Genomic DNA, 14,386 nt, shown 5'->3' with positions numbered 1-14,386 from the left:
AAAGAAATAATAAGCATTGGCAAGGATGTAGAGAAAAAGGAACCCTCCTACACTGTTGGTGGGAATATAAATTGGTGCAACCACTATGGGAAACAGTTTGGAGGTTCCTCAAAAAATTTAAAAATAGACCTACCATATGATCCAGTAATTCTACTTCGGGGTATTTATCTGAGGAAAATGAAAATACTAATTTGAAAAAATATCTGCACCCCTATGTTCACTGCAGCATTATTAACAAGCTATGGAAACAACCTAAGTGTCCACTGATGGATGAATGGATAAAGACAATGTGAGATGGAGATATATATATATATTATATATATATATATAATTCAGCCATAAAAAGGAAGGAAAGTCTGCTGTTTGGAACAACATGGATGAACGTGGAGGACTCTCCGCTAAGTGAAATAAGGCAGAGAAAGACAAATACTGTATGATGACTTTATATGTAGAATCTAAAATAGTCAAACTCGGAATTCCCTTGTGGTGCAGTGGGTTCAGGATAAGGTATTGTTGCTGCTGTGGCTCGGGTCACTGTTGTTGCATGGATTCAATCCCTGGCCCAGGAATTTCTACATGCTGTGGGTGTGCCCCCCCCAAAATAAAAGTAGTCAAATTCATAGGCTCAGGGAGTAGATCGGTAGTTACCAGGGACTGGAAGGGGGAGCTGAGGAAAATGGGGAGATGAGGAAACGGCAGAAACTTTTGGTTATAAGGTGAATAAGCTCTGAGTATCTAATACACAGCGTAACGGTTACAGTTAATAAAACTATATTATACACTTGAAATTTGCTACAAGAGTAGATTTTAAGTGTGCTACCATGCACACAGAAAATGGTAACTATGTCAGGTGATGGGTGTGTGGTTATGATTTCACGATGTATACATATATTAAACCATCAAGCTGTACACCTTCAATATAGAGAATTTTTACTTGCCAATTATGTCTCAATAAAGTGGAGGGGGGAGAAAAAGAAAGAAAAAATGAAAACCGCCAGTCTAGAGTAATATATGTCAATTGCACGTCCACTGATATAAACAAAATTAGTAAAAACATTAAGGTTTGTTTACACTAAACAACACGAAATTATTCTTCTTTTATGAAAACCAGTGAATTGCAAACACATGTTCATTTGTTCATGGACACCAACTGCCTGGAAAAAAGTATAAAGTAACAACTGTAATTGAGACCTTCATAAAATCATGAAATTTTGAATCCACCAAGTATCTGGAAAAGAGGAGTGCAACCAGAGTTCTGATATATGAGTCTGGAAATCGCATACTTTCCTGTTTAAATATGCACCATGTTCAACCATATGTAGTTCCTTTAAAACTATTTATAGAAGGTAAGTATATTTAAGGCAGTCACATGTAGCAAACCGGCTGTAGATATAATTACACAATGTCTGCTTCCTCTGCTTCAGTCCCAAACTAGTTTAAAGAATTGCCTATTGGCAGACTTCAATAACCTGGGGTCCAGGGGCTCCTGTTCACATGGGGATTCTGACTCAGGGGGTCTGGGGTGGGATCTGAGATTCTGAATTTCTAACAAGCGCCCAGAGGGTCACCAGTAATTTCCATTTCCCTCAATTCAATGGGCACTGTGCAATCCTCATCTTTCTCTTCATCTCAGCAGCACGTGACATCGTGACATTGTCCTCATCATCCTTGCTTCCCTGATTTCTAGACACCGCTCTCCTGGTTTTTCTCCTCTCCCTCTCCCCTCCTTTTCCTTTTCCTTTTCTGGCTCATCTCTCGGTAGCTGTGAATGCTTACAATTCGTCCAAGCTCAACTTCTCTCCTCTTTCCATTCATACCTTGCCCCCATACCTCCAAACCTGGTCCGTTCTCAACCAAGGCGAGGTGTATCTTGTCCCCTGAGAGACATTTGGCAGCGTGTTTTTGTAGTTTTCACAACTTGAGGGGAGGGGACTCCTAGGACCTAGTGGGTAGAGGCTGGAGATGCCCTCAACACCCCACAATGCCCAGAACAGCTCTCGCCCCAAAGCGTCCCTCCACACGCCTCAGCCCAACAAAGAACTTTTTGTCACTCATGCTGAGAGGAATAAGCTCTATTCTAGCGCAGTGTTTCTCAAACTGTATGGTGCCTGGGACTCACCTGGGTCTCTTGTTGAAATTCAGATTCTGATTTAGCAGGTACGACGTGGGGCTAAATGAACGTCCAGGAGATGTTGATATCGCTGGTCCAAGGACCACAGTTTGAATAGCATGGCCCTAGAGCACATCATCCTTGGCCAAGGTGCCCCTGACGGTCATTGCCACAGGGGACTTGACTACATATCTCTACCTCAACTCTCTTTCTTGTGTTCCACAGACTATGGCCAACTACTGACTCAGCATCTCTACTTTGGGTATTGGGAACCTCCCCAAATAAATACGTCCAAGCCATACTTAGGATATCCTGCCTGCAAACACGGTCCTCTTCCAAGGCTGGCTGGTTCAGTTAACTCATTTTTCACGTCTCAGCTCAGGTGGTCTTCCTTGGGCAGCCTCCGCCTTCCACCCCCCAATCTGACTCAGTTCTCTGAGGTGTAACATGAGAATTATATAATCTTCTAGAACATTCTTCCTTGAAAGCACTTGAATCTCTCTCAATATGATTATCTCATTAATGGGTTTCTGAATAAGCTTTGGGGAAATGGGATATTTCTATTTCTGCTCACCAGTGTGTCCTTGGCCCCTAGCACCATGCCTGGTCCGTGGTGGGCACCCAGTAATATTTATTAACTGCCTGAATAAAACGAATGAATGAGTGAATGAATGAATACAATGGACAGCTTCTAAATACTACATTAATATATCTCAGAATATAAATTCTAAATAACTACATTCTTTTGGGGGGGTGTGTGCACGCAGGCGTGTGCACATTTTTTCACCACACCTGCACCATGTGGAAGCTCCTGGGCCAGGGACTGAACCTACACCACAGCAGTGACAACACCAGATCCTTAACCCAGTGAGCAAGGCCAGGGATCGAGCCCACATCTGCTGAGCCACAATAGGAACTCTCTGGATTGAAGGTTTGCATTTGTTCTTTTCTACCTGTAGCTGGGAGGAGCTGAGGGTGGGGGCTGGGGGTGGGGCGGGGCGGGGAAGTGCTGGTGAGTTACAGGTCCAAGTTGTGGGCACCAAACTTAGCAAATGCTGAGTCTTAACCCCATCAGAGACCAGTGTGTATTGCACAGCTGGAGAGATGCATAAGGGACCAGCTCCCTCGGACCCAACAATTCTGAAAACTTCACCTTCTGAGAGGAATCCTACATTCCCAAGCGAACTTCGCCAAGGCTGAACTTGGTGCAGCTTTGGTGTCCAGCCAAACCCTGCCCATCACATTCTCGGAAGAAGACAGCACTTTCCACTTTCATATCTAAACCTCGATATGGTCTCTCTCAAAGGGGCTTGTTAAAAGGAGTTTTATGAAAGCAGGCTGTATCAGGGAAATGTAGACACGTGTGACAATGGAGAAAAGCAGTTATACCCAGAGTCAGTGGAACTATCAGAAGGTGGGCAGGGGGGTTAGAACAAGAACTCGATTCTGATTCATGGAGATAAAGAACATCACAAGGGAGTTCCCCTCGTGGCGCAGTGGTTAACGAATCCGACTAGGAACCATGAGGTTGCGGGTTCGGTCCCTGGCCTTGCTCAGTGGGTTAAGGATCCGGCGTTGCCGTGAGCTGTGGTGTAGGTTGCAGACGCGGCTCAGATCCCGCGTTGCTGTGGCTCTGGTGTAGGCCGGTGGCTGCAGCTCCGATTCGACCCCTAGCCTGGGAACCTCCATATGCCTCGGGAACGGCCCAAGAAATAGCAAAAAGACAAAAAAAAAAAAAAAGAACCATCACAGGGTCCTAAGCAAGCCAATGTTGGCGCTACTTCATACTTCTGGATTTTTTTCTTCTTCTTCTTGCAGGATCATAGGAAAAAGCAGAACTGGGGAAATATGGGAACTTGGATCCACAAAAAGGGACTTTCCTCCGATGTTTTAAGCAGGAAGTGGTCAGCATTCTTATGGTAGAAAGAAGAGTATGGAAAATGAAATATTATATTTTAAAAAGCCTAGAGAAATAACTTCTGGGTTTCTAAGACATTTCTGGAAAGTTTCGTGGACTCGAATTCAAAGAAAACAAGAGAAGACCAAGCAGCGATTGAGAATAGGTAATGCATAGAAGAACTAACAAATTGTTTCCCTTTAAATTAAAAAAATGTATATGAATATAGTACATGAAATGTTGAGCATAAACTTAATATCCAGCAGAAATTGTCAGTAGAAGAAACTTCCCAGATACTATTTGCTAAAAGAAAAAGATTAAAACTATTCACTGTATGGGGAGTCCCTGCGTGGCACAGCAGGTTAAGGATCCTGCGTTGTCACCACCGTGGCTCAGGTTTGATCCATGGCTGGGGAACTTTCACATGCAGTCAAAAAAAAAAAAAAAAAAAAAAAAAAACCTCTGAATAAAAAACAAAAATAAAAATATTTGGGAGTTCCTGCTGTGGCGCAGTGGAAACAAATCTGACTAGTATCCATGAGGATGCAAGTTGGACCCTTACCCTTGCTCAGCGGGTTGGGCATCTGGCTTTGCTGTGGCTGTGGTGTAGGCTGCCTGCTGTAGCTCGGATTTGATGCCTAGACTGGGAATCTCCATATGCCAAGGGTACTGCCCCCCCCAAAAAAAACCTCACTATATGATGAATATTCTATATATATAACAGCAAGTGAGCATTTCATCATCTTTGACTTGCTTCATGTTGTCTATGGGAAGCGAGCATGAAATCCCCAAGCATCACGCACCGCCCCCCGGCCCCCAGCAACAGTTCTGATGAATTAACCGTAAGGGAAAGTGAAGAAGTCCGTGAACCCTCAAACTATTCCATTACTGCCCACTTCATAGGGTGAGGGGGTGGCGGGGAAGAACAGTTAGTGGTTAGATTATTCATATTATAGAAATATGAGAAAGGGAGAGATTGCTCAGTGAGTGAGACCGGGAGCTAGAGAGTGGCAGAGGGCGCTAGAGAGGCACTAAGAGGGAGTCGTTGCTACGGAAACCCCAGTTCAACATGGGGGCCATGTTGTGTGCAAAGAGGAAATGCGTTATAGAGCAAAGAAGGCCGCTCATTCAGCTCACTCGGGCTTTTCATCTACATCTACACGTGCAAAAGACAATGCATGGCCAGCCCCATTTCAAGACACTAAGCCAGAGCAATGGGAATAAGTGGTCAAAGCACTTGATAGTTTACGGTCAATAGACTTTTTATATTGTCCTCTCATCAATAAACAACAATGAACACACAGACCTAGATATTTCTGTATTAATACACTGGGTATATGATCAAGGAGCCACAAACATACTTTCTAAAAGAGGATGATACCTATTCTTATACGTTTTCTTCCCACATCCCGCTTGGGAGACCTAGCCGAGGGTCTCAGTAGCAGACCAGCAACACCCATAAGGTTTCACTAGGTGGCGATCTGCACCGTGCACGAATAACCACAGTCTGTATTTAATTCAGACACCAGGAAAATTACAATCAAGGCATCCTTTAAACCGTGAATACAAGCAGCAGTTCTATTTCCCAGGACTTATGGAATTGCAAATCAGTTGACCACCTGCCTCTGTCTCTACTCAAATCTGCTCAGTGTGCTTGCCCAAACTGTCTTCACATTTTAGCCCTGAACAGAGCTGCCAACCCTATATGGTTAAGCTATAACCTCTCCTTAAAACAAGAGCCTAGTGTGAAGCAATGTGAGTCGAAGCGCAGCTCCACTCCCTAGCAGTGGGCTAGGAGCACAAGGGTTAAACACAGAGGGAGAAAGAGAAATCGAGCATACCTGGGGACTTGGGCTTTCCTTGCTGAAGTGGTCCCTGTGTAAACAGTCCCTGGTGCCCCAAAGGAAGATGTGGCACTTCCCAAATGGCTCCGGAGAGCAACTGCTTCAGAAGCACTTGGGCTAGTTTCAGAAATGCAGGCTCCTGGGTCCCAGAGATCAGGATCTCTGGTGTGAGGGCCTGAAATTCCGTAGGTGATTCTGATCCCCTGCAAAATGGGAGAACCAATTGGACTGGATGGACAGAACTGGGTCAGTTTGGGGTAGGACCATTCACATCCCCTGTGACCTTGGCAGTTGACTGAACAGTTGGATCCCTCCTTCATCTCTGAGTAAACCCATCATTTGTAAGATGGAACTCCTCATACCAGCCTCATGGAGCTGATACGAAGATGTAAAGGAAAAATGAAGCATTGAACTTGTGTTTGGTGCTTAACGGATGTGACTCCTTTCCTCTTCCTCCTCTACATTCCACTTTATAACATTGTCCAGGTACTGGTGACTCCATCCTATGCCCTTCTTCCTAATATCCTCCTCTCTCCTTGCCCTGTCAATCCCTTGGGGGTTTGCTCTCACGAGTAGGAGCCAAAATGGTGGCTATCTTAAAATTCATTCTTCCCATGCAGCTGCCATTGAAAGGTAACTAAATGGTGGTAAGTGAGGACCTAGGGGAGCAAGATGGGCACTGTGAACCATTTTATTTAATGTGCATCACCTGGCTAGAGGTCCTGCTTGGTGGGCCTCCATTTGGACCTGGCCCAGGACAAGAATGTTACCCATTGTTGAAGGGTGACTGCAGAGCAGCATCAAACTAGATCTAATTGCCAAAATAGCCCCCCACTCTTCTTAGAAGCGTGGTCCTCCTGGACAATGGGCCTCGGGTCTGGGTTCATGGAGAGGTTACTACAAACTTCTAGGGCTCAAGGTGTCAGGTCATGCAAGTCATGACTTTGAAAAGCCTCTGGAATCTCTGAGCCGCTACATCACTTTGGTCAGTAAGAAGTGAAGCAGTCACGTGTATCATATAAGACAAAGATGGTGTCCTCGTTGGCTCTCCCTCTCTGGCCTTTTCTTTGGGTGTTTTCACCAGCCGGAAGGACACTGAGAACCATTTTCTCTGCGTGGAACCAGCCACCCGTCTCACCCTGCCCACTGGTGGGCTTTAGGGATGTCTGAAAAACTACCACGAGGCCACAGGGACTTGCTCTTATCATCCTCCAGAACTTAATAGACTGTTTCTGGAGGGTACTTGTTATAAGACACAGGGACTCAAACCTCCTCAGGTTGCCTGAGCTCTTCCAAAATAGTTAACATACACCACCAAGAGGGAGAAGGGACAGATATATGAAGAAATACAGCCACTGAAATATCATGGCAAACATGTTAGAAATTAATTACAACTCAAGAGTGGGGTATTCATAAGGCAGAGTATTGGCTCTTATCCTGTTTTTTAACTCACATGCTTGAAAGTTGAGATAAGTAAAAAGAAGATGAATTGCAATGTGACAGAGTCTGGCTAGTGTCACCCAGGGAAGGTTTCACCAAGGCGATTACAGAAGGTCATGCTCACAGAAGTGGGTGGGGATTTACTGGGGGGGGGGGAGAAGGAGACCAGTTTAAAACCAAAAGTACACACAAAACCACCACTCCCCAAGAGGAGAATCCACCTGCAACAACGGCTCTCTCTCTTCATTTTTTGCGTAGGATGGGGCTTGCCGTGGGAGCCTAAAGCCAAAAAGGAAACTGAGAGCCAAGGGGAGGCAAAAGAAGAAAGATGGAAGAGATACAAAACCTCAGGGTGAAACTGCCCTATTGTCAATTCACTGTCACCGTCATGGATGGCTCCTGTGTTTTCAGGCCTTCTTCCACACAGTCTCATCCTGAGTTTGGGACTTTTTTCTCTCTCTCTAACCCTCCCCCTTCTCCATGTTGGTGGATTGGGTGGTTGGTCCATCTCTTGTTCTCTTTCATTATATTAACTCAGTGAAATGGATTAATATTCAGTCCTGATGTTTTTCAGAGAACATTTCCTTTGAGTATCCCTCAATCACGTTCCTTGGCCATTTCCCTCCCACACTGATATCTTTACTTCAGAACATACCAATAGTTCCCAGTGTTTCTTAGGCTCGAGGGTTCAATCTTCCAGCAGTTAATCTTCCACTATTAACTGTTCCCAAGCCCTGGTACCCCGAGGCTCCAAAGAGGAGCTTCCACGACCCAACTCGTAAATCTGCCCCATGAAATCTGGTTACTGGAACAACCAGTGTTCTCGGCCCACTTTAGTGTGTACAGAAGAAATGGAAGACAAATCGGACTTTATCCTCATGCCTGTTTTTAAATTGAGCCATAAATACCTCACAGGATATGCAACCTGGTTCTCCCTGGTCAGGTTGAGGAGATAAATAAAAAGCATTTTGGATGGGGTGGGGGTGGGGGAATGGCCCCCTTAAAAAAAAAAAAGTGTGCTTCCTTGCTGTCCCTTTACGGTTTCCTTGGAGACTGGGCAATAAGATGCCTATATTCTCAAGTCACCATGCCCCCTCTCAGGTACTGCGTATCCCTTAACTATATTTAAGAGGCCAGAAGGACCTAAGACTGTTCAGACAGAGCTGGAAATAGACTTGAGAATGGGACCAGTAGACCCTGGCTCAGCAGTGGGGCTGTGGGCAGACTACACACACTTACTTTGCCTTTTTCTCAGCCATAAACCTGGCCTGCCTAATGCCTCCCTTGGCCTGGATCTGACAAAGGCCCAAGTTTTGCTGAGGTACAGTCTCTGGGGAGGAAGGACACCTGGCCAGGTTCAAGGGTGAAAGAGGCTGGGAACCCCTTCAAGGTGGAGTGGGATTTATGGAGAATTGGGAGACCCTTCTGGAGCATAGCCAACCCGAAGAAGGTCAGCTGAGAGCAGGACACTCAGAGCTTACTAGGGGACCTGGCGGCCATGCTCTCCTGATGGCCTGAGTTGGTGGCTTTTGATCTGAGCCATCTGTGAACAGCTCCATTTGAACACGACTCCACAGAGGACTGTCAGGAGGTGAAAAGAGTGACCTGTCAAGGTCAGGAAGGAATAAAAACTAAAACCACCTGTTGATGTTCTTTTGGTCATATTCTGCAACAAACCACTATACACAATTTCACGTTGAAATATGTTGTGGCTTCTAAGTTACATTGCTTTTGGCTTCTCTTCCTCTTGATCCATTTCAGAAGATGTTTAAGTTGTCTTCAAGGGCTTCATGGTTGGAAATTCATTAAAATAGCTTAAGCTTTATATATTTATGTGTTTTAAGAGAAGAAAATTGATGATGCCAACAGCCAGTTTTTATGACGTTATCTTTGTTTTCGCTGAAGCAGTAAGGCATGTATGAAGTACAACCAAGTTTACAGAAGTTGTCAGATCATTGCCTCTAGCAACTTAATTACCTCTCTATTCCTTCCAGATTTTAATTTGGGAGTCTGTGACCTTTATTAAGTGATTACATGTCCTTTAGAAATAATTTGTATACTGTGTATTTATAGCCGCCCTTTCAGTAAAACTTCTGGCTTTTGCATATATGAGGAAAACACAGTGTCTCCCAGCAAATACTCTGGGACCCAAACGCACAATCTTGCAAAGGGCACAGATACCTCTGTAAATAACTTCACGAAATAAAAAACAAACTGGTCACGTTTCAAACTTTGAAATCATGCAAACTCATACCTACTTGAAAGTAAGTGTGCCTTCAGAACGTCTTGGTCCTTTCAGTTGTCACTTTTGAGGAGTGAAGCCAAAGCTCAAGACTGAAGCATTCTCAGCGTTAATTAAGGTCAATGACCCTCTGTTTCTCACCCACCCCCTCAAATTTAAGGGAACCCATGTAACTTTCATCTCTGCGTGATAACTCTAAATAAATGCATGATCTTGTAACTCCTTTAGAGTTTACCATCAAAACCATCTAATGTTCATGGATCAAGTTTTCAGGCAATTACAACTGTACAGTGTTAGTGAATAAAGCAGTTCGAAACATCACTGGATGGGGCAATTCTTCTTTAAATACAGTACTTTACAATGCAGACAAAAATACTTGTCTTAGCTTGAGCTGCTCTAACAAAACACCATAAACTGGGTGGCTTAAACAACAAACATTTATTTCTCACAGGTCTGAAGGATGGAAGTCCAAGATCAGAGTGCCAGTGGGATGTGGTTCTGGCGAGAGCCCTCTTCTGGGTGGAAGACTGCCACCTTCTCTTTGTAGTCTCACATGGTGAGAAAACACCAAGTTAGTCCTCAGGCTGCTGCTTCTGAGACCCTCATCCCATCGCGAGGGCTCCACTCTCATGACGTCATCTCCTCTCGAAGGCCCCCCCTCCTAATACCATCACATTGGAGGTTAGCATTTCAATGTAGGAATTTTGGGGGTGGGGGTGGGGACAAAAATTCAGTCCATAACAATATTTAAGCAGATAAATTATCATCCATGGCAAACAGCATCACTTGGTATAAAGGCAGATCATTTTATTTTTCTCCCATTTGTAAGCAGACTATGTCCATCGATGGGCAGAGATTTTTCTATTTCCCTCACAGAATCCAATAATAGGTGGGGAGGCGGGGAGTGGGAGAGGGAGCCACGCTTGAGCAGCAACCACTTGTTGGTTGCTAGGTGACAGTCAACTGGTTGAAGAGTTGAAGAGTCAACCAGGGTATTTCTTGTTTTGTTTTTTTGTTTTACTAATTAACTCTGGTAGACCCTGAACATTTTTTCAACCCTGTTTCTATACATACCAGTACTTCTTAAGGGTAGAAGTGCAGTTCTTCACAATGTTGTGATCGTGTACCTATGTAATAGTCACAATTAACAGAAGGATCAAGACTCTATGTCCTCTACTTGCCACCCTTCTCCCAACAGTATTTTATAAAAGAGCAGAAGCCAGAGACTGAAGTGTAAATGAAGACACAGAGAGACAGAAAGGTGACTTGATGCTTATATAAATTCCATTTTCCAGTTTCTCTGTCATACCTAGGTGACTCCTCGCCAAAACGGGCAATCCCAGGGCTTGGAAGATTTTAAAACACTCCTTTGGTGAGACATTTATGAGCAAACCTAGGCAGCCGAGCTTCCCCTTGGTTAAGTTAGGCAGTCACATTTTGCAAAGAGCTAGGCTGTCTCTTTGAACACCTGACTATAGGTAACGTGGTTGTCTGTGGCCAGGGCATTTTTCAGACACTGCCAGAAGTACGGGTGAGCCTGTGGATTTGTTGGCCACTCAAGAACAGAACTCCCACAGAGCCTCTTCCGAAGCTGGAAAAACTTGGACTTCTGAAGGGGCTTCTCAAGGAATATCAAGATAATGACATCCACTTTTTCATCCATGAGCCTCTGATGGGACAAGTAAAATGCTATCTTAAATTTCTCAGTCTTTGCATACTTGTCTGTCATCACAAACACCGTCTTTTTGCTAAGCTGTATGCTCTGGGAAAGGTTTTCCAGAACTGGCTGCCCTGGTAACCAGTCCCTTTCTTCGAGACATAAATTAAAATGTTTCTCTCTTGGATCTTCCAACTTGGCCACCAGCTCATCCAAAACCCACTCTGTCACTGCTGGGTCTTTAGTGTCATAGACAATAAAAGCATCGTAGCAGGAATTGGGTGATATCAGACGTTGATACCCCTTTATCTTGGCCTTACAGAAATGGTAACTGTACCACACATCCCAGAAATAGAGATGGTTTGCTATCGTGATTACAATCAGAAAGAGAACTGCCGATAGGGAAAGTGAAAACAAAACAAAATTAGTCAGATCTAACTCACAAGTATACAGATCTAGAGAGACCACACTCTGGCCCTTGTGTGCTCCTGGTCCCATACAAGTCACATCTGTGGCCAAGAAAGGGATGGTCACCTCTGTATGGTTAACCCACCAGACAAGCCACACAGCGTCGCAGTTGCACAGAAACCGATTATGATGCAAAAACAAAATCTGCAAATTGTTGAGAACGTTTTCTGGAAAACTAGTCTTCTGGATAACCTGGATTTTATTTGAGCTGAGGTCCAGATGTCGCAACTGGAAAGCATCTTGTAGAAAATACTTTGTTAGGTTCCTGATTTCATTATTCTTAAGTATGAGTTTCTTGAGGCTTCTGGAACAGTTGGATAATCTCTCAGGGACAGTCTTCAGCTGGTTGTAGCTGAGGTCCAGTGTTTCTAGATTCTGCAGATACTGGAGCTTTCCCCAATTGAAAGACTTGAGCCCATTTTTGGCCAAGGAGAGAGTCTTCAGATTTGGAGGCATGCCATCGAAAACTCCACTAGGTAAGAAACTCAGGGAATTTTCAGAGATGTCCAATTCCTCTAACTTGTGCAGGTTCTTGAAGAATTTTAAGTATCTGTTATCACCGTCTCTCCATAAAATATCCAAATGATTTCCTCGGAATTCCAGGATTCTAAGCGATTCGCTCTCCATGGTTGTGCTGGTGGAGGTGGCGATATCATTGTTGTTCATCATCAGTTTCTTCAGAACCTTTAGGTTCTTGGTAAAGTCTAGCATGTGAGTAATTCCTTCTGATTGAAAATAGTGGCTGTTACTACTTATATCTAGGACTTCCAGGTTGCGTAGCTCTTCGAATGCTGTTGAGTGGAGTAAATCAAGCCGGTTGTTGGAGAAGTCCAAGTATTTCAGCTCCACTAAAGGCTGAAATTCACTGCCATTAAGAGCTTGGCTGATGCTATTTCCTGATAAGTTTAGGCATTTGAGGAAAGTGAGATGCTGAAATTCCGAGGACCTGATAAAAAATATATTGTTTCTACTTAGGTCCAAGGTCTGCCCATACATGGAACAATCTTCATTAAGAGGCAAGGAGGAAGAAGGCTCTTTGTTTTTGAACCGGCAACTCCTTGCATACTCATCATATCTGAAATAATGTAATGATTCGAGGACCTGGGGCCCATGACTTTCTGCAGAAGTTCTCATGCCAGAGCAGAAGCCACTTTCACTCGAATCTCCTGAAGGTGATATTTTGTTCACTGAAAGATCTATGAATTTCAGTGTTTTAAATTGTTTAAATATGCTGAGGTTGGCAATTTTTATAAAGTTAGTCCCAAGATCAAGCACTTCAAGATTCGGAAGATTACGTAACGGGGAGAGATTTAAACTTTTCAGCTCCTTAAAGACATAGCCTTTGATCCGCAACACTTTTAAGTTTTTCAGTGAGGAAAAGGAATCTGACAGATTCATAAATGTATGATAGACCTGAAGTTCATAATTGAAGGACAGATCCAATTTGACAAGGTTGGGAAGAAGATGCAAAAATTTAGCATCCCCAATTTCTTTGGCCAAGAAGTTTTGGGAAAGATCTAGTTCCTTGAGTTTATTAAGGTTTTGAAACCATCTTTGGGGCACATACTGAAGAGAGTTACTGTGTAGACGTAAGACTTGTAATTCTGTCAATGCATCAAAAGCATGTAGATGGATCTGTAGGGGAGCATTGTTTTCACAGGGTGTACAAGGAAATGGGACATTATAACAACGAGGGCAATTTCCACTTAGGTCCAGAACTTGCAGTTGACTGAGGTTATTAAAATCATCTTCTTGGATTTTTGCAATGATGTTGTTGTAGAGAAACAGTTCTGTCAAAGTAGATGGCAAAACAGTGGGAACAGCTGAGATGTTGTTATCTTTTAGGGAGAGCAGTTTTAAATTTCTCAGACTGAGGAAAGCATCTTTTTCAATGGAAAATGACACATTACAAGGATTGCGATAGTAACAGTTCTGGCCCAGGTAGAGCATCTCTAGGTTGGCCAGTTCTGTTAGATTCTCTTTCATGATCCAAAAGATGTTGTTGGCCTCGAGACTCAGCAGCTGTAAGCTGGGAGGAAGATCCCGAGGTATTTCTAGAAGCTGGTTTCCATCCAGGTAAAGAGCTTTTAAATAAGTGAGTTTACTAAAGCTACTGGGTTTAATCTGCAGCCTTCTGGTGCACAGGTTGTCTTTTGGCCCCAGTCGAACAGGTATACAGTTGCATCTGAAATCGATCTCTACCAGATGGTCCAGCTGCTGGAAGGAGGCTGGAGTGATGCTCGCTATGTGGTTAATGGTGAGGGTGAGGTTGGTGGCATTGGTGGGAATGCCTCCAGGAATCGCTGTCAAGTGCTTGTCTGTGCAGTCCACGATCACATGGGCATTCGGAGCATCCAGACTGACATCACAGGGCAGAGTTTTAGGAAACCATCTAGCCCCAAGGAGCTCGGATATTAGGACGATGTTAAAAAGGATAAGGAATTGTCTCTTCAACGTCCACACTGGAAAAACCTGCAAGTAGAACAACAAATCGCCCTTCTAAAATATACCAAGAATCAGAATTTGCAAGTGCAGTTTGCTGCATCTCTTTTGCTACATTTTATTTGTTTTGTTGTTGTTGTTGTTGTTTCTTTTGGCCGTCCCTGAGGCATGTGGAAGTTCCTGGACTAGGGATCAAACCCAAGCTGCTGCAGTAACAATACCAGTTCCTTAACCCACTGAGCTACCAGGGAATCCCTCTTTTTTAATATATATATATATTTTTTTT

At 43.9% G+C, this 14,386-nt stretch overlaps 2 protein-coding genes across 3 annotated transcripts in view; both read right to left on the bottom strand.

Annotated features, from left to right (window-relative positions):
• The window catches only part of TLR8 (toll like receptor 8), a 65,479-nt gene that overhangs the window by 29,454 nt on the left and 21,639 nt on the right, over positions 1-14,386 (bottom strand). The gene's annotated exons all lie outside the window — the stretch shown is intronic.
• On the bottom strand, positions 10,322-14,131 carry TLR7 (toll like receptor 7; the record flags this gene model as incomplete). The annotated part of the gene is given in 1 exon segment (NM_001097434.1): positions 10,322-14,131. A coding segment is annotated over 1 exon segment (3,151 nt), but the record flags the coding sequence as incomplete, so codon positions are not given.

The sequence above is a fragment of the Sus scrofa genome, chromosome X, assembly GCF_000003025.6.
Source record: "Sus scrofa isolate TJ Tabasco breed Duroc chromosome X, Sscrofa11.1, whole genome shotgun sequence".
Taxonomy (NCBI): Eukaryota; Metazoa; Chordata; class Mammalia; order Artiodactyla; family Suidae; genus Sus; species Sus scrofa.
The sequence above is the reverse complement of the archived record's forward strand: the minus strand, read 5'-3'. Positions and strand labels throughout refer to the sequence as shown.